The sequence below is a fragment of the Augochlora pura genome, chromosome 10, assembly GCF_028453695.1.
Source record: "Augochlora pura isolate Apur16 chromosome 10, APUR_v2.2.1, whole genome shotgun sequence".
Classification (NCBI taxonomy): Eukaryota; Metazoa; Arthropoda; class Insecta; order Hymenoptera; family Halictidae; genus Augochlora; species Augochlora pura.
In genome coordinates this window covers 27,997,213-28,020,077 of record NC_135781.1, presented here as the reverse complement: position 1 = coordinate 28,020,077, position 22,865 = coordinate 27,997,213, and the positions used below count along the sequence as shown (strand labels likewise).

Sequence of the window (22,865 nt, the reverse complement as noted above, 5' to 3'; positions counted from 1 at the left end):
ATAATTGCAAACACATTACTTTTCTCTGTGAATAATAAATGTGAAATTCATTTGAGATAAGAAAAGTGCTTTAAATCATCGACGCGATAACGAGAAGCATACTTTAACACGAAATTAACTATCACATTGAAAGTGTGACAAATACACACTTAGGTAACTGTTCTATGAACTAAAGTAAGATCAAATAAATGGTATTTACAAAGTCATTAAAATTGGAATCATATACATGGATATGATCATAATTAAAGATCTATTGCATATTTATATTTATGAACAAATTCAAATATTATATCTTATTTGATAATATGATAGAATCCTATATCAGCTTAATGTATAATATATTTCACTATATATTCTCTTGATAAATTTTAATTAATATGTTTTGTATTTTTCTTATAGATACAGTGGCTCTTACGATATTATAAAAAACAAACTTTTACAACTTTGTTAGAAAGAATCGCAATTGTTACAATAATGTATATGTATATGAATCATACAGAAAGATACGTTTATTAACATGCAAGTTCGTGACACGTCAGATATGTACATTTAAGCTAGTAAAAAGTATACATATACATATTTCGAATCGTTTGAACAAAAATATATTTGTAAATATGTATATATTGTTATGGTTTAACATAGAATTAAGGTAAGAATAAGAAATATTTTAAAATGAGTGCAATTTTGTACAATGTTTTACTTATAGCTTTTTCTACATCTTATATAGGTTAAGAGGCAACGTTCGAACGTAACCATACCATCATTGGATTAGAATTTGTATAAATTACAAAAATGTTACGAAGGCGGAAAGTTAACATTAAAACTGTTAAAGAATTAGATGCATTTCCGAAAGTTCTTGAACCATATGTTGATAAAACTGCAGTTGGTGGGACTTGTAAGTTTTCTACTTGTACATACATAACTTAATTGATATTTTGTTTTTTTACGTGTATGACCATAAAATTTTGTATATTTGATTTGCAGTTTCGATATTTACAATCTGCATCATTGCATATTTAATTATAGCAGAAACAAGTTACTACCTTGATAGCAGATTACAATTCAAATTTGAGCCTGACACAGACATTGATGCAAAATTAAAAATAAATATTGATATAACTGTTGCAATGCCATGTGGTTATATCGGTGCAGATGTTTTAGATTCCATGAATCAAAATGTGGTAGGTCATCAAACACTGGAAGAGGAAGACACATGGTGGGAATTAACACAAGAACAGAGATCCCATTTTGAAGCTTTAAAGCACATGAATTCATATTTGAGAGAAGAATATCATGCCATTCATGAATTATTATGGAAATCAAATCAAGTTACATTATTTAGTGAGATGCCAAAGAGAATGCACGAACCCAGTTATGCACCAAATGCATGTCGTGTTCATGGCAGTTTAAATGTAAACAAAGTAGCTGGAAATTTTCATATTACACTCGGGAAGTCACTGTCCCTTCCTAGAGGACATATTCACATTTCAGCTTTTATGACTGATAAACATTATAATTTTACTCATAGAATAAATAAATTTTCATTTGGAGGACCCAGTCCTGGTATTGTTCATCCATTAGAGGGAGATGAAAAAATTGCAAATGATGGTAAGTTGTTGTTACAACATATGAAAAATTAATTTTGTAATAAGTGTTTATTCAATGTGAAACTTCCTTTTAGTTATGATTTTGTATCAGTATTTTGTGGAAGTAGTTCCCACTGACATACAAACTTTATTAAGTACATCTAAAACGTATCAATACAGTGTGAAAGATCATCAAAGACCAATTGATCATCAGAAAGGATCTCATGGAATTCCAGGAATCTTCTTTAAATATGATATGAGTGCACTTAAAATAAAAGTTACTCAGCAACGTGATACAATATGTCAATTTTTAGTAAAATTATGTGCTACAGTTGGGGGCATATTTGTAACAAGTGGTAAATATTCATCTTTTTATATTTTAGACGAGAGTATTAATAATATTTTCAATACAGCCATTTTTTATAGGATTGATGAAGAATATTGTACAGAGCTTCTGGTACATTGTATATTGTAAGTTTTTATCTCCTAAGGACGATAAAAATGATAAAAGATATCCGAATTCCAGTGGACAAAATCATAGAGTGCCTGGAACAATAAATTTACTGAATGTTTCAGCACCTGAATGTGTAAATATAACGCTTAAGCCACAACCAATCTAATTTTTTACAATTTTTTAGGTATATTACAGAAGGCTATTAAATTCTTAATAATACAAAATAAAAAATTGCCATGAATAACAAATTTGTAATCATCTTGTACAGACTAATGAAAATAATAATAACTTTGTACTCATGTGTTGTTTTCTTGTTTTTTTTTTTTTTTTATAAAGCTTTTTGTGTTAGAAATATATTATAATTTTTTATTGCAAATTCTGTAGTATATAACGTGGTAATTGAAGAATTTCATCTTTTGTATAAAAATATGAATTATACGAGAATGCAAGAAGCTTTTCCTTCCTTAGTATTTTCCTGTAATAGAATAATTTAATCGACAATTATGCACGAGAAAGAAATATATATGTATATGTACTTCGGGTGTCTCGATTGTAATAGAAAAGTTTGATCGAAACATAATAATGCCGTATATGTAATTCAAGATTGTTAGATCAATCCTGTTATTTGTAGCAAACGCATTGGTCGATCGGAAATCTTCGCATGCGCTTCACCGTAGTATTCGACAGTACTCAACAGAACTAAAATCATTTCACATTTCGAAAGGAACGAGGAAACGAATTATTTAATAATGGCTGATATCAAACAGGATCACAAAGGTGAGGATACCAACAATTATGGAATGGGTAACAGTGCTGATCCAAAAAATATGCAAGAACTAACGCAATACGTGAGTTGAATGGAAGAATTTATTGTTGTGACATTCGTAGTGTAGACAATTCAATGTTTATTATCTCTCTTCTCATTTTGTTTTATTTTATTTTTAGGTACAAACGCTGTTACAAAATGTACAAGATAAGTTTCAAACGATGTCAGACCAAATTCTTGGGAGAAATATCCTTTTTACATAAAATAAGTGCATTTCCTTAAATAACCTCAAAAATATGAAAGTGTACACCCTATCGCTTTAGCGCAGTTAAATATTTATTACGTATTTATAAATGATTGAGCTTATTTAGGGAAATAGTTGTTAATTAATTGTATGAAGTCAGTGAATCAAGTAGACTAATGTAAATACATCCTTAACGAAGAAACAATAGATGAAATGGGGAACAGGATAGACGATCTTGAAAAAAATATTGCAGATTTAATGACACAGGCTGGCGTAGAAGGAGGTGACAAATAATTACATTTATTTAAAATATGACTCTGATATTTAAAGAGAAATATCTGCATTGACATTATTGAATATGATAGTACGGAAACAATATTTATACGACTTTAAGATGAATCTTTTGGTTACTAAAAAATAAACTAACACTTTTTACAACAACATGACCAATATAATTCTTCTTTTTATACATAATTATTATAAGATGTGCTCTACTAATATGTAGTAAAATAAAGTATATCAGTCAGGAGTAATGGTCATAGGCATTGTTAAGGACTTCTGATATGCAGGAATGGGTGGTACTGCTTTGAATACAAGCCATTTTGAGGCTTTCTTGTGACCAGAACCTACATGCAACCTGATCTGAAATTGCATAAAATGTACAAGTGTAGGTAAATGGCTAATAATTACATAGATTTGTGCCTGGTTCTCACAGGTTTTTCTTTAATTGATTCAGAGTCTGTTTCTTCAGAACTGTCTCCATATTCTTCAATTTGTACAGATTCAGAAGAATTTGTTTTCGAGCTTGATTTTGCAGAATCCTATAAAACATTGCAAATTTGTGTAATTATTGGCTATTAATCTGTACTTATAATTAACTTACTATAGAATCCGCAGTATGACTGACAAATTTTTGTGGAATCATGGAGGATGATGTAAAACGACTGGCCAGATTAGTAAGAGAGTATGCTTGTCTGAACGAATTTTTTCCAACAGTTGATAATCTAGTGACGGAATCAGGTAACCGCATCGTTTCCCGAAACTCCTAATTAAATGAACAATTATTTAAAATACTGTAAAATATCATTATTTTCGACATATTTCTATTGTAAGCTTAAATTTATAAAATGATTGCGTTGATTGTACAAGAATTTACCCCGCTCATATTTCCTCTTATCGTTTGAAAGTCCTGTGAGAATGTTAAAATGTTCCTAAATTCAGTTATTTATGTCGTTATGAAATAATGAAACCATACGATGCTGTATATTTCAATGTAATTGTATTTCACAAGCGGTAACTCACCTCTAAATCTTTAGTTTCGTCGATTTCGGCAATATCCTGATAAGCTTTGGTCAGCAATTCGAGAGACTTGGCATGGAAGCTTAACTCGATTACAACGAAATCTAAAAGTACAGTCTTCAAATCGTGCAACTTTCGTTTCTCAAATGAGTCGATTTGTTCTTCCAAGCTCTTGACTACCCTTGAAACTTCGACGGATGCTTTCATTAGCTCCGATTCGGCTTGAGACTGAGTTAATTAATTAAGGACTCGCGATAACTCATATCTTTATTTGAAAACCGTTTTAAGAAGGATACAATCATTTGCCTATTTCTAGGATTTCGTTCTCGAAGTCTATCGAGATGCCTTTTCCTCGTCAATTCTTTATCGCGAGCTGTGAACGTGTTTTTAACGTCATCGCGCGCATGTTTGCAGATTGTTGAATATTGAGAAAGGGGTGCAACTATTTTCGCATCAAATCGTTGTACTTCGGCATCTCTGTTCAGTACAAATATCAATAAATATACCTTAAATAAACCATCATGTATAGTTAATCTTCTTGATTATTAACACCGCATACCTGTAATCTCCTATTACCGATAACGTTGTGGAAAAATTCGTTAATCCAGTTGTCAACGATCGATTAACAGTTTCTGATTGCGCGTATACTTGTATCGCCTTCGCAACGTCATCGCCCTTGTCGCGTAGTCTGTAAAAAAATAACAGACAGTTGGAAGATATAAAATAATCGATATAATCACGTGTAGTTACGATCATTAATTTCAAACCTTGCGGCTTTTCTCGTATACGCTGCAAATGATGCACATAATTCGGCAAAGTGTTTTTCCACATTGGAAATGCGGTCTTGGACAAATTTCGCTTCGTGTTCCCTAAGAAGTGTAAGAAATGTATTCGATTAATTAAATTATTGAATGAAACATCACGAAGTATTTAAATAATTACCACACGTTTCCTTGAGATCTCGAGCGCAGCATTTTGTCTTTTGCAATGTTTCTACTTCTCTTTTAGAAACTGGGAAGATCGCTTTACGAGACAACTACCTTACTTTTCACTTTCCGCTACCCTTAACTATCCCTGTTGATAGTTTACTGTTGGCAGGTGGTGCAATGTTACCGCAGGTGAGATCGATTTTAATCTATACTTCGTTCACTCTAACTACTTTTTATGTTTTCTTACCTGTCCACCTGTTCTAACGAAAGTGTTAATTCTTTTCTTCTACATTTCGCTTAATGAATTATCGTTTGTATACGAACCCAGTGGTTGAGCTTTAGGCAGTGTGCTGTTTAATTATACATTCATATGTTGCAATTTTACATGAACGAACGTAGCTTCAAATATGCAATAATCGTGTGCATGATATAAAAATTAATGAAGATTTCTTAGTAACAGCAAACGGGTGAATCGCACCGCTTCTATCGCTTCCAGTTTCGGTGATCATTCCACCTTCAATAAAAGTTTCTCTCGGTCCATGTAATATACGATAATGTCGAGTGCATCACGTTTATGCTTTCGTTTGAAACATGAGAATGTTAATAATAGTTAAAACGACGTTATGTTCGGAACCAACCGAAACTTTATTAATTTCTCTGAGATCTGTTATTTGTGTAACTGTTCAAGCGAAGGGTTGTCGAATGATGGATATTCCTTGAATACTTTTCAAGGTATTCAGTCAAAGATATTAATTAAATATATATTTCGCTGATGTTTGATCTAATGGAAAAAAAGCAAGATATTTTTTCTCGGTAAAGCATTTGTATTTTCCACGAAGATGTATGCCATATGCTTGTTGGAAATATCATCCCAAATGGAGAGGATTATAGGTACTTGACTTTTATTATTTAAATCTGCCACTAAAACTTTATGATTTTCGATGTTTAGGGGGTTGTACCGAAACCATTAAACATAATCTTCTACGGCATATGCTTTCATCGTTGCTCTAGTGTACCCCTAACTGTTCAAAACAATTCAAGCCCTAGTACGGTACCATCTATTGTCAATATGGTAAAGGGATTACAACCACGTATACATTCATGACCATTTTCTCAATGTGTCTTTTATTTTCCAGAAAGTTAATGCCTTCTCGCTTACGAAAAATCCAGATTATCCTTTATTGCTCCAGCTATATAGATGAACTTGTCCTTCGTATTTCAATAGTAGGGTGCAATTACCACTGCCGGTCGTTCAATAATATTTTTCGGGTTCAACGAGAACAAGCAACTGGGGCAATGATTTAGTTCGCGGTTTACAACGTATATCCCTGTTCGGCTCGCTTGCACGAATTATCCCCGAGAATTAATATCTTATAGAATAAATATACAAGAGATAGATACAGGGTAAAGAACGGGAAAAGGATATCAAGAGTCTGCCAAGAGTCTGCAAACATCCTGGTAAGAGATTGTTAATATTCGAGTTTTGTTGTTATAATGATTTTTATAATAGGCTTATTTTTTGAAACCATCATATTAAAAAATGGAACTTTATCAATTACGAGCAAATGCCGCCTATAAATGTTGTATTTAATATACTCATTCTCCACACTCAACAATACTCAAGTAGATAATATGTACGTATATGTATACAAATCCAAAAATTCTATGAATTTATAAACTGAATGGACACAAATATTCATATACAAAATAGGTCTCAACTATGCGTATGTATATGAGTATTAATATCAGCAGTCTGATCGGTTTGATAATCTGGTAGTCTATGTTTGCTGAAAAGAGAAAACTAGTTTAAATTTATTTATCTATTTATTGTAATAGATCCATAAACTTAGAAATATTTAACATTTGTCACATATTTTGTAGTCCCGTTGAAATTTGAAACTTTTAATAATTGCATTATGTAATTGTTATAACTTTTAAGCAGTGAATTTATATAGAAACTATAATTTGAAAACTGTAACTCTATATACTACGTATATCATTTTGATTGATATATGATATACACATTAAAGACATTTATAGTATTTGGGTTGGTATTTTTAGTATGACGGCAACTCATTTTTCAAAAAACAAATATATAAAATTAAATAATACAAGCCAAGTTTTGATTTTTATTATTTAATAAGCTATTTTACAGTACTGACTTTATATGTGACATCTGTTTGTAATTGATATATTTCTAGATTTGTATTTGCGGGTAAGTTGAAAGGAGTGACCCTGTCATAAAAGATGTCGTAAAATTTATGCGCGCAGGTAAAGAAAAGTCGAGGGATGCCTTGTCTTGCGCGCTAGTATTTAATTTCTGAAAGTTGAATCTCATTCTAATGCTGGAAAAGGTTCTGAACTTTTTCTTAAAATTGAATGCGCACCATATATTTGACGAATTTCGTCTAGCCATTATAAATTAATAAAACTCGAGCGTTAGCAATTTTTCTGTTCATCTCTAATAGTGATCCTAAATTCTTGCACATTGCAGTTTTAGTACATATGTAGATTGAGATTTCACATGAGATTTTGTGAAATCTCGTACAGTAGTTTCTCTATAATATATTTTGTTTGTGTTCAAATTAATTGGTTGATAAGGTAGCAAACTTTTTATCACAGAAATGGATAAGAATGTTACGAATTCGCTCGTCTGTGGGGTATTTGTTCATTTGTCACCTGCATTTACTCGCGTGTCGATTTATAGAATTTTTGCACTCATCTTCATAGTAACGTAATAACTGAAAGTTTCGATTTTAACGAATTTTAATTTTAATTTTACTTTAATCAATTTTATTACATATGAAAAGTAGGCTAACCTAGGAAAAGAAGAATAACCACAGACAATGCCACTTACATATTGGTTTAGTGACGAGATATCAGTAAAATAAATATTCTTATAAGGTGTAATACTTTGCTTACTCTGTGTAATTTGTCAAAAGATTTCATAATTTTTGAAACTATTAGTTTTGAGTGTTGTCGTTATTTTAGAACACGGGACTCCAAACGGGTTTACTCCAATCTACCTTTGATACGTTATCTGTGGTAAAGAATTCGAGATGAATTTATAAAGCTGCAATGCAATTATTTTTCATTGTAGATGGCGATAAAGTATGTTTGTGTACATATGTCACTTGAATTCTGAGTACATTTTGATCGCAAAAGAATCAATTATTTCGCTGAAATGCGTGGGATTGTAATTTAGCTGGCCGTAGGAATACAGGAAAACCAAATGAAGAATCGATGAAATTCTTTTATACGAGATGGATGAATCTATAAAGTTCGATATAAAAGAGGTTAAGACCGACCTTTTGCGCGCGATAAACGAATGTTCTCAACGAGGATTGTTACATACCGCAAAATGGTAGGTACAATTTAAGAAAAGGAAACGAAAGGTAATCCTTATTTTGAGATGAACGATGTAAAAATTAATGTTTTCCCAACAGGTTGGCGGAATTAAGTTACTCTTTAAAAGATGTCAAGTTGAACATGCACGATGTCACTGCCGATTTGTACTTGTCAGATATGTGCGAAGAAGAAGACACATACATTTTAGCAAAATGTTACTTTGACTCGAAAGAGTATGATAGATCTGCATATTTTACAGAGACCTGTAAAACACCAAAAGTTAGATTTCTACACATATACTCTCGGTATTTATCGGGAGAAACTAAGAAGATACATGAAACACCAGTAGTGCCTCCTAACCCTGTCAAAAATGATAGCTTAAAGTTATTATGCTCTGACTTGAGAAAAGATCATATAGCTGATAAGTTGGATGGATTTGGAATGTATCTTTTTGGGGTAACTTTGAAGAAACTACATTTAGCTAGAGAAGCCATGGATGTATTGGTGGAAGCAACTCACAAGCAACCTATGCACTGGGGATCTTGGCTAGAATTAGCTTCTCTGATAACAGACAGAGAAAAACTCGAGAACTTGTGCCTACCAAATCATTGGATGAAACATTTTTTTATGGCTCATATGTATTTAGAACTGCAACTAATAGATGAAGGTTTAGCTTTATACTACGAATTGCAATCAATGGGATTTGAAAAAAATGGTTACGTACGTGCTCAGACAGCGATTGCGGTTCATTACAGGAGAGGTAAGTTGTCTGAAAATATAGCATTGCTTTGAACAGTTATATATACTAATTGATGGCATTTTCTTTAGATGCTGATAATGCTATAGAAACATTTAAAAGAATAATAAAGGAGGATCCTTTCTGTCTGGATAATATGGATACGTATTCCAATTTACTATATGTAAAGGAAATGAGAGTTGAGCTTGCAAACTTGGCTCACAGAGCAACAGAAATAGACAAATATAGATTAGAAACATGTTGCATAGTAGGTAAGTTTGCTGATTAATTGAGCACATAGATTAAAAATGCATCACTATATAGTAGAATGGATATTCTGTAGGCAATTACTACAGTTTAAGAGGTGATCATGAAAAGGCAGTCCTGTATTTCCACAGAGCATTGAAAATGAATCCGCAGTACCTTTCTGCTTGGACCTTGTTAGGTCATGAATTCATGGAAATGAAAAATACTAATGGTGCCATTCACAGCTATCGACAGGCTATTGGTATGCATCGCGTTGTAGTTGCGTAACTAAACGTGAGGATTTATGTAATATTTCATTTCTTCCTGCAGAGGTGAATAGGCGGGATTACCGAGCATGGTATGGTTTGGGACAAACGTATGAAATCTTGAAAATGCCCTTTTATGCGATTTACTACTACAAACAAGCCCAACTCTTGAGACCACACGACAGTAGGATGGTGTTGGCTTTAGGAGAGGCATACGAGAAACAAGACAAAATACAAGACTCGTTGAAGTGTTATTACAAAGCGTGTAGCGTTGGTGACATCGAAGGAATGGCATTGTTGAAATTGGCTACGTACGTAAAGCGAATGAATATATGGAGCCAAGAATATATTTTAATTTTATTTTCCGCAGTTTATACGAAAAATTGGGCGAACACAACAGCGCAGCAGCAGCTTACACCGACTTTGTCAGGGATGAGAGCAGGAACGCAGATAGAACCGACTTGAGTCATGCATATAAATATTTAACACAGTACCATCTAAATCGCGAACAGTTGGATCAAGCCAATCATTACGCCCAGAAATGTTTACAGTTCGATGAAACGAAAGAGGAAGCTAAAGCACTGCTCAGAACGATCGCTCAGAAAAGAGCGAAAGTCGAAGAGACGTCGATGGTGGTAATTACAGAATTCTTTGAATAATCAAAGAAAGAACATTGCTATCAAATTATAACTCCACATTTATTCATTAGATAGAGGACATGAACGAAACGGATCCCGTTATAGAGCAAGGAGAACGAGCGGACACAACTCCAGGAAATCAATTATCGCCGATGAACTTGTCGTTTATGGCTACGCCATGAATCATTTTGGAAAGCCGATGCTTCGTATGTTGTTTATATTTTTAATAAATATATCAATCAATAGGGAAAGAAAAACACAACGATTAAAAAATTTATTTACTAAATATATTTATTTATGATTTCGTATGTAAAAACATGTGTAAACGTATACATATTATGTAAATCGATATTCTATTATAACAATAATATCATAGCTGATAGTTACAATTTAGAACATCTAAAAGCGTTAAAGGTGGCACAGGCTGCGGAAGATCCATAAATTCAGGATATTCGTAGTACAGATGTCTCATAGGTGCCGGAGCCGGTGGTACCTTATCACTAAGAAATAACGGCGGATACTGTGGTATTATCGGGAAACCTGGTGGTGCCCGACTAGACACGAAGAGACCGCTGATCCTGTTGGGAATATTCCATGGGCCTAATAGAAATGTTTCGTAATCGAAGCCGAAGTCTGACAAGGAGGACACTGTACTATCTGCTGAACTTCCTCTGGGCGTGCTCCTAGCGAACTCGTCGCTTGATTCATAGTAATTCACGTAATTCAGTTCCTGTTCCGCTTCCTTGTTCTGTAAACAAAAAACAACATTCGTTAGCCTAATCTGCCTACATATAATGTAATTTTAAGGAGAGTGAGAGGAGAACAAACCTGGTAAAGAGTGTGTTGCGAGTCATAGACCACTTGCTTGCTGCAGAATTGTCTTTTGGGGTTAGTATTCATTGGGATCAGTTCGTCGTCGTAATTAGAAAATGCGTCGTTTGTTTGCGTGGCCACTTCCTTATACTCAACATCCCTTTGTTTCCAGTTCCGGCCTTTCACCGGGGATCGCATTTCATCTTTGGTTTCATCCTTTTCGAATGACAGTATTTTATCTGTATATTCGAAAGGCGTTTTCTTTCTGTTACGAAGATTTTTTCTTGCTCTGTCACGTTTCTCATTTTGGTTTTGGAAGGATCGATTTTTTGAGTAATCGTCATCGGATAAAGAGTTATAATTCTGGAAGATACTCGCGACTTCGCGATCCAGCGATGAACTACTTTCTTCATCTTCAAGGTAATCGTAGTTCTCCTGCATTGTCTTCATCACGATTTGCGATTTCTCGTTGCTGCGTTCCTCTACCGATATTTCCATAAGTTCTTCTGAAATAGCAAACCGCGTAGATCTATCGGTGTCTATGGATTCATTCTTCATTATTTTACTAATTGTGGTGCAAGACATATCGTTAGATGCATTAGTGTCCTCTTTACCGATGATCTCAGATCCTTCATTGCCGCTTTTACATATCTCGTTTGAATCTTTATCACAGGGCGACGCGTTTTCCGTTTCCGATTGGAAACTATTCTTCTTTCCTTCTTTTTCCTTTTGGTTCTTCACATCCGAATTCTTCACATTTTCATCAATTTTTTGAGTCGTCATGTTTTTGTTTTCTTCTTCTTTATTCTTTTGGCCCCCCAAATTCGAATCCACAAAATCCTCGACAATTTCTTTGACAGCAGGTTTTTCGGGCACATACTTCTTTCTGAATATACGGTGGCATAGCAGATGCAGCGAATACATGAAGTATTTGATACCGGTTATAAAAAAGCTGCCACTTATTGAGGACAAAAATTTATTTGATCCCATTATGTAGTTTCTTCTCATCTGTGTCTGTTCTTTCCCGATTGATTTTGGTTTCGGAGGGCAACGGCTTTTCTTTCCTTGTGAGCTGACGGACGGTGAAGGTTTCTGTCTGTTTGATGCTGGAACGACCTCTTGAATCTGCACAAGACAAACGATTTTTACATGAATACGTTCTTTTATCTTTCGGAACTCGCAAACGGTGTTGCAACAGAGATTAGTACGCGAAATGCTGATACTATACGCATTCGCAGGTTCGAACCCAGGCTTCGTAACTATTGACAGTCGAAGTGCGCGTGCACTACGTATATTGCACTTTCGCTGCCTGATGAAATACAATTGACAAATTTCACTCAAATTTTTCGCGAGATAATCGTGTCAGAAGCAATAACATTCCTCAGACAATTAGTCGAATTTATCATTACATAAATATGGTTAAAATTTAGATAATTATGTAAATAAGTAACAAAGATTTATCTAGCGATTGACGTCAACCGATGCAACATACAGAGGAATTATGATTATCCGGCGTGCGTGAAAATTCATAAAATCTGTTTATTTCGGGAAGTAACAAATATTCTGAACGTACTGAAACGTTCAAGAGGCTTTTCTACATTTATGCCAGCTGACAAAGTATATTCATTATTTATAATAAAGAGTAAAAATGATTCTTCCAGAACTAGTTATCAAGAGAATATGAATATAGAATGTGACATGAAATTTGTTAAGTTCGAGATTTAAGAAAATATTCTGGGGATATAGAAATGTTCAGGGGAATGTTTATGCACAAAATGTTTGTTTATCATTGCTAATATCAAAAACTAATAATTATTACCGCAAATACCTTGCTGACGGGCATATAAGCTCTATCACCACATAGCGGCGAAGCTCCGTATCAAACGGGAAGAATGTAAGAACGAAAATAGGAAAATATTTTAAAAACTGGGAACAATTAAAATATCTTAACGACTTATAAATGTTTAGCTGAATTTCCTGTGTCCTATGAAATATTGTGTTTAAAATGATACGAATTATTTAATTACTATAACATGGAAATAGGTTCATAGGATACACTTGCAAAACGTTCAAACTGGTAAAATTTACTGAGAAGAAATAATGTTTGCTAACAGGTTTTATCTATTTCACACTGTCGATAATTTGTTTACAAGTTTCAGCGTTTTCCCACTACGTGCGCTGGCGGTATTTAAATTATTATCTGTGCTTGTCAAATAGCTATTTTCGACAATAATTACCCGTTTTTTATATTTGTGTTAATAAATAAACTCTTCTTACGAGAAATGAATGCAGAAAATTTCACTGAACATTTCTGTACCTTCAGAATGCTTTCTAACCCTTAAATTGATAGATTTCAAATCACTTTTCTTATCCGTATTCTCTGAATGGGATAGTTTTACAAAAATCAACTCTAGAAAATGTAGCAAAAATTATTTGTAAGTGTAATATACATAGATGCGGAAGAGTTTCCTGCACATTTAAATACCCTCAAAATATTCTTTAGCGACTTGAACTTGATAAGAAATGATTCAACTATAATAAAATTCCGATAGCGCGCCAAGTAATCAAGTATATCAGATAATTGTACTACACTCCCATTTTCTTTTTCACTATCACGTAAACGGAAGTAATGTAAGTCTAGTTGAAATCGTTTAACATTTTTTTATTGGATCGGTTTCTAGTTATAACACTCGCACTCTGTTGCAAAATATTGTTACCGCGCACAACTTCGAATCTAATCTCTTTCGAATACCAACCTTCTTGCCGCCTTTACTTCGATATCCTCCTTTCCCCTTCGCTTTTGCGCTTTTCTTCGACATGATTTCGTTGGCACTTTGATCTACTAATTACATACTTTGTAACACTGCCGAAGGAAAATCACGACCGATACTCGTCACTGTCTATTTGAAAACTGACAAATGATCTAGAAAATTTGCCTGCTCCTCAATTTAAAGGTACCAAGCAAACGGTACCCTTTATCTTATTGGTCAGTCATACTGACCAAAGGTAGAAGGGGAAATTTGGTACCAATAACCGAAAGGATTTAGGGGTGCCTACCCTTTTCGATACGTCTTGGCCGTACTGTTTCCTACTTTTTCGTTTTCAGGTCAATTCGCTCCCCTCGATATCTTGTTCGTTTATAATTAGACACGTTGAGTGATCCGAGGTCGATTAATTTTTTTAAACAATTTAGTCTAGATAAATTATGCATATTTCCTCCCTTGTGAACGTTCAGGAATGATTATCATTCTTTAGTTCACTGGTTATTATTGAATCTAATTGATGATCGAAGTTAACCCATTAACTGCCAAATTTTTTGTATAGTTTTCGTTGGGTAAAGTTAACAAATTGGTATAAGGTTCATGTCAACAATATAATTATATTAAAATTATATTTTGTTCTTGAAATATTTTATATTTTTTTAAAAAGTTTTAAATGGTCATTGTGTCAGATTGCATGAATAAAAACTAATAAGAAGAAATTCTTTTTGCCACTTCATCGTATTTTCCTCTTTTCTTATTTATTAATTTATTCGTTTTTAATTCGTAGTTAATGTAATTTAATCAAATAGAGAATTATAGTGTAATTGAGTAATACGATAGTATTTTTCGCAACTCTTAGTACAAGTAGGTAACTATGAATATTTGTAATATATTTATTTATACTAAATTACGCATATTTCCTCCCTTGTGAACGTTAAGGAATGATTATCATTCCTTCTTAGTTCACTGGTTATTATTGAATCTAATTGATGATCGAAGTTAACCCATTAACTGCCAAATTTTTTGTATAGTTTTCATTGGGTAAAGTTAACAAATTGGTATAAGGTTCATGTCAACAATATAATTATATTAAAATTATATTTTGTTCTTAAAATATTTTATATTTTTTTTAAAAGTTTCAAATAGTCATTGTGTCAGATTGCATGAATAAAAACTAATAAGAAGCAATTCTTTTTGCCACTTCATCGTATTTTCCTCTTTTCTTATTTATTAATTTATTCGTTTTTAATTCGTAGTTAACGTAATTTAATCGAATAGAGAATTATAGTGTAATTGAGTAATTCGATAGTATTTTTCGCAACTCTTAGTACAAGTAGGTAACTATGAATATTTGTAATATATTTATTTATACGCTTTTTCATGAATTTTAAAAGTAATGTTCTTGTTGCAATGCTTGGCCAATTCACATTTGTGGAGACCTTTAAACGAAACTATTGCCGCTATGCATACCACAGCCGACCTGGTTACCCCCCGTAAAACCTAAATTACCCAGACCCTGCGGTCGTCCTTATTTCATTCGGGAGTCGAATTTTACGACCACAGTTGAAATAGACTTTGGCCGGGGTGATTGTCAAAAGCTTTATATTTTAGACAATACATACATTGATAGACAATTTTCAGAAGTAATAAATTTTTCAGCATTGAATTTGACTACAGTGATCTGCCATATACAGGTAGGCAGTAAGCAGGTAAACGCTTTCATCCAGTATTTCGAATAAGTTTTATTTTTCAAGCGCTATTTTCTACGCGCCTAAGAAAAATCTTTTTTCGTGTAGTTCATTGTATGTACCTGCGTTGGATACGCAAAGAGGTGGAACCTTAACGATTACGGAACATTGTTGTGGGATACGAACTCACGCAAGCAACCAGACACGCGAGAGTGCACGCACGAGGGAACCAATGCACCTACACACTTGTATTTTACCTGTGTATTCAACGATATACGTACGCCGCTGTGCAAACATGCTTGCTATTTTAAAACACTGATATACCGCTTCCAATTTCTTCATATTTCGCTTTACCCTAAAGATCTTACCCTCTAACAGCCGTGTTCAACGCTCCAGTGAACGCTACTCCATTTTGTACCTGTGCAGAAATCTAAAAATACTTTAAGTCAACAGTATCGTTGATATCTCAGAACGTATCCCTTCAAACTACAAGTAACTTCGTCTAAGTATTAAATTTAACATTTATACGAGTAATTTTCATGATCGATTTGCACGAAGAAATCGCTGTTTTTAATCCTGCACTATTTTTATCCTACGTTACTGTACCAGTCTTCTAGCAGAATAACATTTGTCGCAGGTCGAATAAACCGAATAAAAGAAAAGACGAACAATTTTCAACGTTTTGTCTACCGGAAATCAATTACAAAGAGTTCTAGGATAACTGTGCTACGACAAAAAGGAGAGCAAGAATCTTTTTCGATATAATACTATTATAATGTTTATTGGGACACTTTATGATTGAAATTGTTATTGCCATTACAAAATTTGTATAATCAAGATAAATTATTCAAATTTAGAAGAAAAATAAAGAGGGGACAAAGAGAGTATATATTTTTCGATTGTTTTCGAGTCGAATACTCGAAAGGCGAGTAAATAATAGGGAATATAGCATAAGGTACGTCGATAAGCGTTTCTAAGGCTCGCGCGCAATTCAACGAATGAGCATGGTCGCCATATTGACTATGTATAGCCAACCCAGCGCCAAGGATGTTTGTGCGTGCCTGGCACGATCGCTGTTACATCGCGATCGCTGTCATCGTTGTCGTTGTCGTCGTCGTGGACGTCGTCGTTGACGTTGTTGTCCGAGTTGTGTCTTAATTATCGTCGACGCGATACAGCGACTAAAACGGTGAATTTACAATCTAGATTCGAACGGAGTCAGCGATCCCTGTCCGCGATATGTCAAGTCAAATATGCCTGAAATGGAACAGTTTTTTGAACAACATCGCGACCAGCTTCGAGAGCCTTTGGGAAGAGGAAGGTCTCGTTGACGTGACCCTGGCAAGCGATGGTCAGTGTCTCACGGCCCACAAAGTCATCCTCTCTGCCAGTAGCCCGTTCTTCAAGAAAGTTTTCCAGGTTCGTCTGTTTTCATCTTTTATATTTCAATGCTCGTACACGATCCCGTTCGAAGTTTGACAGCTGGCTTCCTCCCACGAAATTCATTATGTTGCTACTAGACTGTGGATCTTTCCCTAAATTCTTATCTCAGTAAGCTATTTCATTCGTATCTTTGTAGATTATTAGAAAATTTCTTTGGATCAATGTAGAATAGAAATAGTATTAATGTTGGTTAACATGAACCTTTTACCAATTTGTAGTGTCATAAACATTTCAAGATTTACAGTTTGGTTACCGTAATTATAGTGCAACATTAACGTAGAGACAATTAAAAAATCCTAAAATTCTTTCTGGAACACCTTGTAGAACATCTGTTTTTTAACCCTTAAGCTCAGCTGATTCTGGGTCATTTGTGATCCAAGACCAATTGAATTTTTTAAATAAATTCCTTTTCTCTTGTTTCTATAGTTTTTGATAGATAATATTTTCTATCGAGAAGGTAAATCTTTAACATATTTTCATGTTTACATTAACATGTAAATTCAAAACATAACTTTTAAATTATAATGTATATCCATATTTGAAACGTTTGAACATTATTCTTTTTCTCCATTGCAGACTAACCCGTGTCAGCATCCAGTTATAATATTGCAAGATGTACACTTCAGCGAATTGGAAGCCTTACTTATATTTATATACAAGGGAGAAGTGAATATAGAACAGAAAAATTTGCCAGCTTTACTGAAAGCTGCAGAGACCTTACAGATTCGTGGACTCTCTGGTGGAGATATATTCGCTAAAGAGTCTTACAAGAGATTGGCTGAATTGGAGCAAGCTGTGGAAGAGGAAGCAGGCACCGCAAAGGAAGACACACCGAAGAAGAAGCAGAAGCTGAAGCATCAGGCCAATTCTATCCTGGAAACTGTACTGGCTCCCAGTGTATCACAGTTGGAAAACACAGATGAGTCGACTACCAGCGATCAGAGTGGAAAAGATGGGGATTATCCATTGCAGAAAACTGTTCAGGATCCGGTTTACCATCGTTTGGAGATGAAGGTAAAAACTTTTTGTGTATAGAACTTCATAACAAAAGAAGTATGCGGTACTCAATCAATTGTATTTCAGATTGAGCCATTGGAATCGGCAGTTGAGGAGCTTCAAAAGCAATCAGCAGTGGACAAAGATCCTGTGGAGAGATTGGACACTGGTCAAGTCGAGGGTAACCAAGGTGAGTACACATGAAACTTGAATAAACTCGTAGAAGCGATTATGAGACACGATCGAGCATTAGTTTTATTTGCGAAACGCATTACGATTTCGTTTCCTGCAATTTCTATGTTTTATGTTTCACACGTTTGCGTGCATATTATTGTCTATCTTCTTAGTTAGACTTCTAAATTCGATAGAAAGAACAAAAAGGCACTGTAACCCATCCATGCGCAGTGGATTGCTCTATCCGAAGATTTCCATCGATTCAAATCAATTGGTTGTGGGATTTGCTTGTACCCAAAGCGGTACACAGTGGTGCGAAGGAGAAAGAAACATGTGTACATCGAGATCCTCGGCGTAGATGTATACGCGTTTGAAATCATCTGTGAAATCTAAAGTGACGGAGCACCGAGTCGAATCAAACACTCCCTTCGATTGTTGCGTATCGTTTTGTTATTTGGTCGCTTGCCGAATCGTTGAGCCAGCTTTGATCGTTACTTCTGCTTTATTAGATTGGTGTCGCACGTATTTCTTTCGTTTGTTTTTCTTTGTTGCGCGAAGCGAATCGCTAGAGAGGGAGGAGGAAACCGCGCGCGGGTAGCAAACGATTGAGACGATCCCAGGGGGCTTTTAGGGGGCACAGGCGAAGGCAGCATCAGCTTGTCGAACTAGAGCAACGCTAGCACTTACAGCAGAGGAAAATATTGTATTTACTCAGAAGAGGGATCTTTCCGTTTGTCGGTAGTATCGTGAGATCTCGGGTTCTCTACTAAAAAAAGAAACAAAACAAAGAGAAAAATGGAAAAATAAATGGAACGATAGACGCACGCGATCGATCGATCTTCGCTGCTCGGTGCGATTCGCTGCGACTCGCTGCAATTCGCTGCAACTCGCTGCAACCCAATCTCACGCGTGTCAGGGGGATCCGTGTTTAAAGCCGGCTGTGCTCTGATGTGTGTGGCAGGGTCTGGGAACAGCCCTGCTGAAGACATTTCCGGTTTATCTGGGTTATCCGGCCTAACTGGATTCTCGGACGTGAAGCCGCTGCTTTACGCGTATCAGCAGCTACCTTACGCCGATCTTCTGCCGAGCCCGGAGATTATTTCAACCTGGGCGACTTCTCGACCGATGGATCATTTGGCCTGTGACCTTATGAAGATCCTCTTTACCCCGGAGGAGAGGATTCTCTGTAACGTAAACGGCAAGATGGGCAAACAGCAGTTCGATAGTAACAAAATACATTTGATAAGGGAAGTTCTGTTGCACTTTAGCGGTATCGCACCCAATAGCGTCGAATGGGAGGAGACATGGAAAAACTGCGTGACCAAGATCGACACTAGCAATAGGGGCTTGAAAAGATATTTGTTCCAGAGGCGGTCGGTCTACACTCAATGACTAGGGCGTTTCAGGTCAGGGATCAAACGGAAACGTTTTCACTGGCTAGAATAAACGAAAATACTCGTCCAGTCTCGTCCGAAATGTTCCGATCGGAACTGTCCGGAAACGTTTAGGATCATGTGCGATCGTCTCGGATCGCCTCGGATCGCTTCGAGGTTTCCGTGACCGTTCTTCTCTCGTCGTCTTTCGGTTCTCCGATCGAATCGTCCCTCGGACGAGCATTCACAGTATACGAATAAGGGAGACACGAGAGTTAACTCGCGCGATAGCGAACGGCAATGACGATGACGATGACAATGACGATGAATAAGCTACGAAAAGTTAGGGTCAGCGACTGGGGAAGCTGATATTGATCGCGAACCATTCAGAAAAGGAAACGATATACAATACCTTCGAAGAAAAAGGTAGGAAACGGAATGCATACCAGGCAGGGTCGGTCCTACTGGATAACGCGCATAGAGTTTTCTTTCACGAGGTGAACGATCCAATTACTATCCACTCGGTTACTCGGTTCTTCTTTCGTTTCTTTTTGTTAGTTGTTTCACAAAGGACGGCCGATCCTTCGGTGATCTGGACTTACCTGTCGCATCCTCGTACCTCGTACCTATGGTAATTCAACGTAACATTCCTTCGTGTTGTTCGTTTGCAGTGTTCACGCAATTACGCACTCTCGTCATAGACGATCTACGTAACACGAACTACAATACAATAATATTAAGGAGACCTTGCTACACTCGAAGGCACGGCATCCACGGTCACACGCATTATTGTACACGCGCATAGTTACACACCTAGGTGAACGTTTACTCGGTGTACTGTCGCGCATTAGAAAGATCGAAATTCAACTAGCAATCTGTAATTAGATGCAAAGGGGAAGACCGATTTTTGAACTCGCGTTCCAAGGGCAACCACTAACGAATCGTGGCCCCCTTACGGTGAAAGAATATTAATCTAAGGCATGCTTGTAGAGTATTTAAAAGCAGATTACGGGTCTGCAAACGGTTCGCATCTATCAACGGCGCACGATACTTTCATTCGCGGTTTCGTTCGAGCGAGAACAAAAGAAAAGAAATGATGATCGAGCGAAACCTTGTTTTATCGCGCGTTTATTTGCCACCTTTCGTTTCGTCGTTTGATCTCGCGAAGGTACGATACGCTTCGAGTTGGCTATATTGTTTCAAACTATAATATATTACAACTGTAGACGAAATACACGCGACTGGTTGCAAATAAACCTATTTTACATTTTTAATTGTCTCGTCATTTCCCGACTCGACAGGAGTCCTTAGACGCGTTAAGATAATTTAGCAGGATTCAACGACTACAAGAAGAGAAAACGTTCCACGATTCCATTGTTCCTCCGTTCCGTCGCATCGTCCGACGAACCGTCAACACACGTCCCAAATTCTCCTCTTCTTCCTGCGAAGCGACACCATAGAAATGTCGGGTCTCACCGACGAGAAGGAGAGAAAGGTTTTCAAGTCTCCGACTGGAATTACTTGCAGGATCTTCGAAGCCGAGCGTAACCGTGATCGCCGAGGCGCGCGACGTTTCGTCTCCCTCGCCGGAGCCCAGGACCTGTCCGATCGGCCTCGATCGGACTCCGTCCTCGAAAACCATGGAGGATGTCTACCCTTCGACGAACATATCGTGTTCAGAGTCGATACCCGAACAACGGGATCCTGCGAACCTGCTCGTCGATCGAGAGGGCAGGGTTCTGCGATCTGGCTTCCCGAGCTGCGCCGGATCCGCTGGCAATTCCGATTTTCCGGAAGAGAAAGGGAGTACGGCATATCCTCCGTTTCCTTGTCCCTTCTGCGACAGAGCGTACACGAGTTGGGGTTTCCGGCGGAGACACATCAAAGCCGTCCACACGATTTCGCCGTCTCTCAATTGCAAATGGTGTCTGCAGGTATGTTACCAACAGGTGTATTCGCTTTACTTTCTTCCCTTTTACCAAAACGAACGAATAATCTACCGGCGACGTATTTCAGGTTCTGCCTACGCATGCAGCTTGGAGACGACACGTGATCGTAGCGCACAATCTCTCGGCGGTCGATGCGCACAACGGTCTCTTGATCCTGGAGGAGGCGCACATGGTTTTACAAATCGCGCGTCCCACCAGACTGGACACTTTAGTCAACATAATTAAGCAAACTTCTCAGCAGAGCAGTAATCAAGAAAATCCTCGATCCAACAAGGGCTGAGATTGTTTGCATCGCAATTTGTAACGTTTCCTTCTATAAACGGTTCCGGAAACAAAATTGTACATCGCGCTCGACGTCCATCCAACGAGCCTACTTTATGTTTCATATCGAGACGTTAACGTATGTGTATTTATTTGTTAACGAAGCAATTCTGCGTTAAGAGGAACGCAACGATTTTATACACTTTGTATGGGATTGTACGAGTCGCGCGCTAACAAATTTGTTATTAAATGAAATTGGAGCATTCTCGACAAGTGCCTCGACGCGCAGCTTGCGACAGTTGTTTCCTTTTCATTAAGTTTTTATATGTGTATATTGTCGTTATACATTCTTTGTACGTGTACATATCGCTTCGATAGTCATTGTCTACGGCCAGTATCGCGCTGTGTTGCGCACAGTACTTTTATTGTTGTATTAACAAGAATTTTATATACAATAAAAATTGTAGGAATAAACGTTTAACGCGGGACAAAAGGAATAGGACCTTCTCACGCGGCCGTAAATCAAGCGACTATTCGTAACCTGTTTGTTAATCGTTTATTCTTTAAAATATTCTTGACAGTATCGTGCATCAGTCGATTGAAACTTTTATAAATATTTTTGCTCGTAAACGTGGCGGGAATTTCGTGCTTTTATTTGAAACCGATCGTGCAGGGTTGTGATTACTTTTTTAGTAATTTATTGTTGTCGGTTACGTACGATTGATTGTTTGATTCGTTCGAGAAATGAATACCGTGGCATGCAATAAAATGGTGTGAAGGCGTTACTTATAAATTACACACGAATCTCTAATAACTCTTTGTCTCGCAACGATTGCACGACGCGAACGTTCACTGTCGTATAATTTCATCGAGGTCGCCTGTTTCAGGATAGAT

General features: G+C 36.3%; 6 protein-coding genes across 14 annotated transcripts; 4 read left to right on the top strand and 2 right to left on the bottom strand.

The window, feature by feature from the left end:
• The first annotated feature begins 14 nt into the window (after nucleotides 1-14).
• LOC144476569 (endoplasmic reticulum-Golgi intermediate compartment protein 2) lies at nucleotides 15-2,793 on the top strand. Of its 4 annotated transcripts, none has more exons than XM_078193672.1 (7): nucleotides 15-153; nucleotides 400-649; nucleotides 728-895; nucleotides 985-1,608; nucleotides 1,682-1,942; nucleotides 2,013-2,224; nucleotides 2,672-2,793. In XM_078193672.1, the coding sequence occupies exons 3-6, from the start codon at nucleotides 793-795 to the stop codon at nucleotides 2,204-2,206; spliced, it is 1,182 nt and encodes a 393-aa protein (XP_078049798.1). In that variant the 5' UTR covers nucleotides 15-153; nucleotides 400-649; nucleotides 728-792; the 3' UTR covers nucleotides 2,207-2,224; nucleotides 2,672-2,793. The 4 variants fall into 4 exon arrangements, with proteins under 4 accessions (XP_078049798.1, XP_078049796.1, XP_078049800.1 ...); XM_078193670.1 differs by having other exon boundaries at nucleotides 2,013-2,173; nucleotides 2,672-2,789; XM_078193671.1 differs by having other exon boundaries at nucleotides 139-174; nucleotides 2,013-2,173; nucleotides 2,672-2,789.
• LOC144476571 (uncharacterized) lies at nucleotides 2,790-3,344 on the top strand. The gene is made up of 3 exons (XM_078193679.1): nucleotides 2,790-2,888; nucleotides 2,986-3,050; nucleotides 3,254-3,344. The coding sequence occupies exons 1-3, from the start codon at nucleotides 2,790-2,792 to the stop codon at nucleotides 3,342-3,344; spliced, it is 255 nt and encodes an 84-aa protein (XP_078049805.1).
• A 210-nt stretch (nucleotides 3,345-3,554) lies between these two features.
• Fam92 (CBY1 interacting BAR domain containing protein Fam92) lies at nucleotides 3,555-5,541 on the bottom strand. Of its 4 annotated transcripts, XM_078193676.1 has the most exons (10): nucleotides 5,526-5,541; nucleotides 5,292-5,437; nucleotides 5,117-5,218; nucleotides 4,909-5,037; nucleotides 4,646-4,826; nucleotides 4,353-4,577; nucleotides 4,207-4,239; nucleotides 3,934-4,095; nucleotides 3,764-3,871; nucleotides 3,555-3,692 (listed from the first exon to the last, which is right to left on the bottom strand). In XM_078193676.1, the coding sequence occupies exons 2-10, from the start codon at nucleotides 5,321-5,323 to the stop codon at nucleotides 3,570-3,572; spliced, it is 1,095 nt and encodes a 364-aa protein (XP_078049802.1). In that variant the 5' UTR covers nucleotides 5,324-5,437; nucleotides 5,526-5,541; the 3' UTR covers nucleotides 3,555-3,569. The 4 variants fall into 4 exon arrangements, with proteins under 4 accessions (XP_078049802.1, XP_078049801.1, XP_078049803.1 ...); XM_078193675.1 differs by having other exon boundaries at nucleotides 5,292-5,535; XM_078193677.1 differs by lacking the exon at nucleotides 4,207-4,239 and having other exon boundaries at nucleotides 5,292-5,532.
• Nucleotides 5,542-8,385: 2,844 nt separating this feature from the next.
• Cdc23 (cell division cycle protein 23) lies at nucleotides 8,386-10,777 on the top strand. Its single transcript, XM_078193548.1, has 7 exons — nucleotides 8,386-8,642; nucleotides 8,725-9,386; nucleotides 9,455-9,634; nucleotides 9,706-9,870; nucleotides 9,939-10,185; nucleotides 10,245-10,509; nucleotides 10,584-10,777. The coding sequence occupies exons 1-7, from the start codon at nucleotides 8,542-8,544 to the stop codon at nucleotides 10,692-10,694; spliced, it is 1,731 nt and encodes a 576-aa protein (XP_078049674.1). The 5' UTR covers nucleotides 8,386-8,541; the 3' UTR covers nucleotides 10,695-10,777.
• Nucleotides 10,730-13,538, bottom strand: LOC144476504 (uncharacterized). Of its 2 annotated transcripts, none has more exons than XM_078193549.1 (3): nucleotides 13,145-13,538; nucleotides 11,341-12,450; nucleotides 10,730-11,260 (listed from the first exon to the last, which is right to left on the bottom strand). In XM_078193549.1, exons 1-3 carry the CDS (start codon nucleotides 13,166-13,168, stop codon nucleotides 10,883-10,885), a joined length of 1,512 nt encoding a protein of 503 aa, XP_078049675.1. In that variant the 5' UTR covers nucleotides 13,169-13,538; the 3' UTR covers nucleotides 10,730-10,882. The 2 variants fall into 2 exon arrangements, with proteins under 2 accessions (XP_078049675.1, XP_078049676.1); XM_078193550.1 differs by having other exon boundaries at nucleotides 10,731-11,260; nucleotides 13,154-13,538.
• A 3,266-nt stretch (nucleotides 13,539-16,804) lies between these two features.
• LOC144476505 (uncharacterized) lies at nucleotides 16,805-22,767 on the top strand. Of its 2 annotated transcripts, XM_078193551.1 has the most exons (5): nucleotides 16,811-17,194; nucleotides 17,795-18,232; nucleotides 18,302-18,404; nucleotides 21,289-21,695; nucleotides 21,778-22,767. In XM_078193551.1, the coding sequence occupies exons 1-5, from the start codon at nucleotides 17,015-17,017 to the stop codon at nucleotides 21,988-21,990; spliced, it is 1,341 nt and encodes a 446-aa protein (XP_078049677.1). In that variant the 5' UTR covers nucleotides 16,811-17,014; the 3' UTR covers nucleotides 21,991-22,767. The 2 variants fall into 2 exon arrangements, with proteins under 2 accessions (XP_078049678.1, XP_078049677.1); XM_078193552.1 differs by lacking the exons at nucleotides 21,289-21,695; nucleotides 21,778-22,767 and adding an exon at nucleotides 19,350-21,035 and having other exon boundaries at nucleotides 16,805-17,194.
• The last annotated feature ends 98 nt before the right edge of the window (nucleotides 22,768-22,865 follow it).

Excerpts from the sequence above, each read along its gene's own strand:
- LOC144476569 (XM_078193670.1), top strand. The coding sequence starts at position 793 with ATGTTACGAAGGCGGAAAGTTAACATTAAAACTGTTAAAGAATTAGAT. Across the intron at positions 896-984 it reads AACTGCAGTTGGTGGGACTT|TTTCGATATTTACAATCTGC; the intron begins GTAAGTTTTCTA and ends TTTGATTTGCAG. Across the intron at positions 2,174-2,671 it reads ATGTTTCAGCACCTGAATGT|CAAACGCATTGGTCGATCGG; the intron begins GTAAATATAACG and ends TGTTATTTGTAG.
- LOC144476571 (XM_078193679.1), top strand. The coding sequence starts at position 2,790 with ATGGCTGATATCAAACAGGATCACAAAGGTGAGGATACCAACAATTAT. Across the intron at positions 2,889-2,985 it reads TGCAAGAACTAACGCAATAC|GTACAAACGCTGTTACAAAA; the intron begins GTGAGTTGAATG and ends TTTTATTTTTAG. Across the intron at positions 3,051-3,253 it reads TCAGACCAAATTCTTGGGAG|AATAGATGAAATGGGGAACA; the intron begins AAATATCCTTTT and ends TAACGAAGAAAC.
- Fam92 (XM_078193676.1), bottom strand. The coding sequence starts at position 5,323 with ATGCTGCGCTCGAGATCTCAAGGAAACGTGTG. Across the intron at positions 4,096-4,206 it reads TAAGAGGAAATATGAGCGGG|GAGTTTCGGGAAACGATGCG; the intron begins GTAAATTCTTGT and ends TCATTTAATTAG. Across the intron at positions 3,872-3,933 it reads GTCATACTGCGGATTCTATA|GATTCTGCAAAATCAAGCTC; the intron begins GTAAGTTAATTA and ends AATGTTTTATAG.
- Cdc23 (XM_078193548.1), top strand. The coding sequence starts at position 8,542 with ATGGATGAATCTATAAAGTTCGATATAAAAGAGGTTAAGACCGACCTT. Across the intron at positions 10,186-10,244 it reads GCATTGTTGAAATTGGCTAC|TTTATACGAAAAATTGGGCG; the intron begins GTACGTAAAGCG and ends TATTTTCCGCAG. Across the intron at positions 10,510-10,583 it reads TCGAAGAGACGTCGATGGTG|ATAGAGGACATGAACGAAAC; the intron begins GTAATTACAGAA and ends TTTATTCATTAG.
- LOC144476504 (XM_078193549.1), bottom strand. The coding sequence starts at position 13,168 with ATGCCCGTCAGCAAGGTATTTGCG. Across the intron at positions 12,451-13,144 it reads CCGTCAGCAAGGTATTTGCG|ATTCAAGAGGTCGTTCCAGC; the intron begins GTAATAATTATT and ends TGTCTTGTGCAG. Across the intron at positions 11,261-11,340 it reads CGCAACACACTCTTTACCAG|AACAAGGAAGCGGAACAGGA; the intron begins GTTTGTTCTCCT and ends TTTTGTTTACAG.
- LOC144476505 (XM_078193551.1), top strand. The coding sequence starts at position 17,015 with ATGTCAAGTCAAATATGCCTGAAATGGAACAGTTTTTTGAACAACATC. Across the intron at positions 18,233-18,301 it reads ACCATCGTTTGGAGATGAAG|ATTGAGCCATTGGAATCGGC; the intron begins GTAAAAACTTTT and ends ATTGTATTTCAG. Across the intron at positions 18,405-21,288 it reads TCAAGTCGAGGGTAACCAAG|GATCTTCGAAGCCGAGCGTA; the intron begins GTGAGTACACAT and ends AATTACTTGCAG.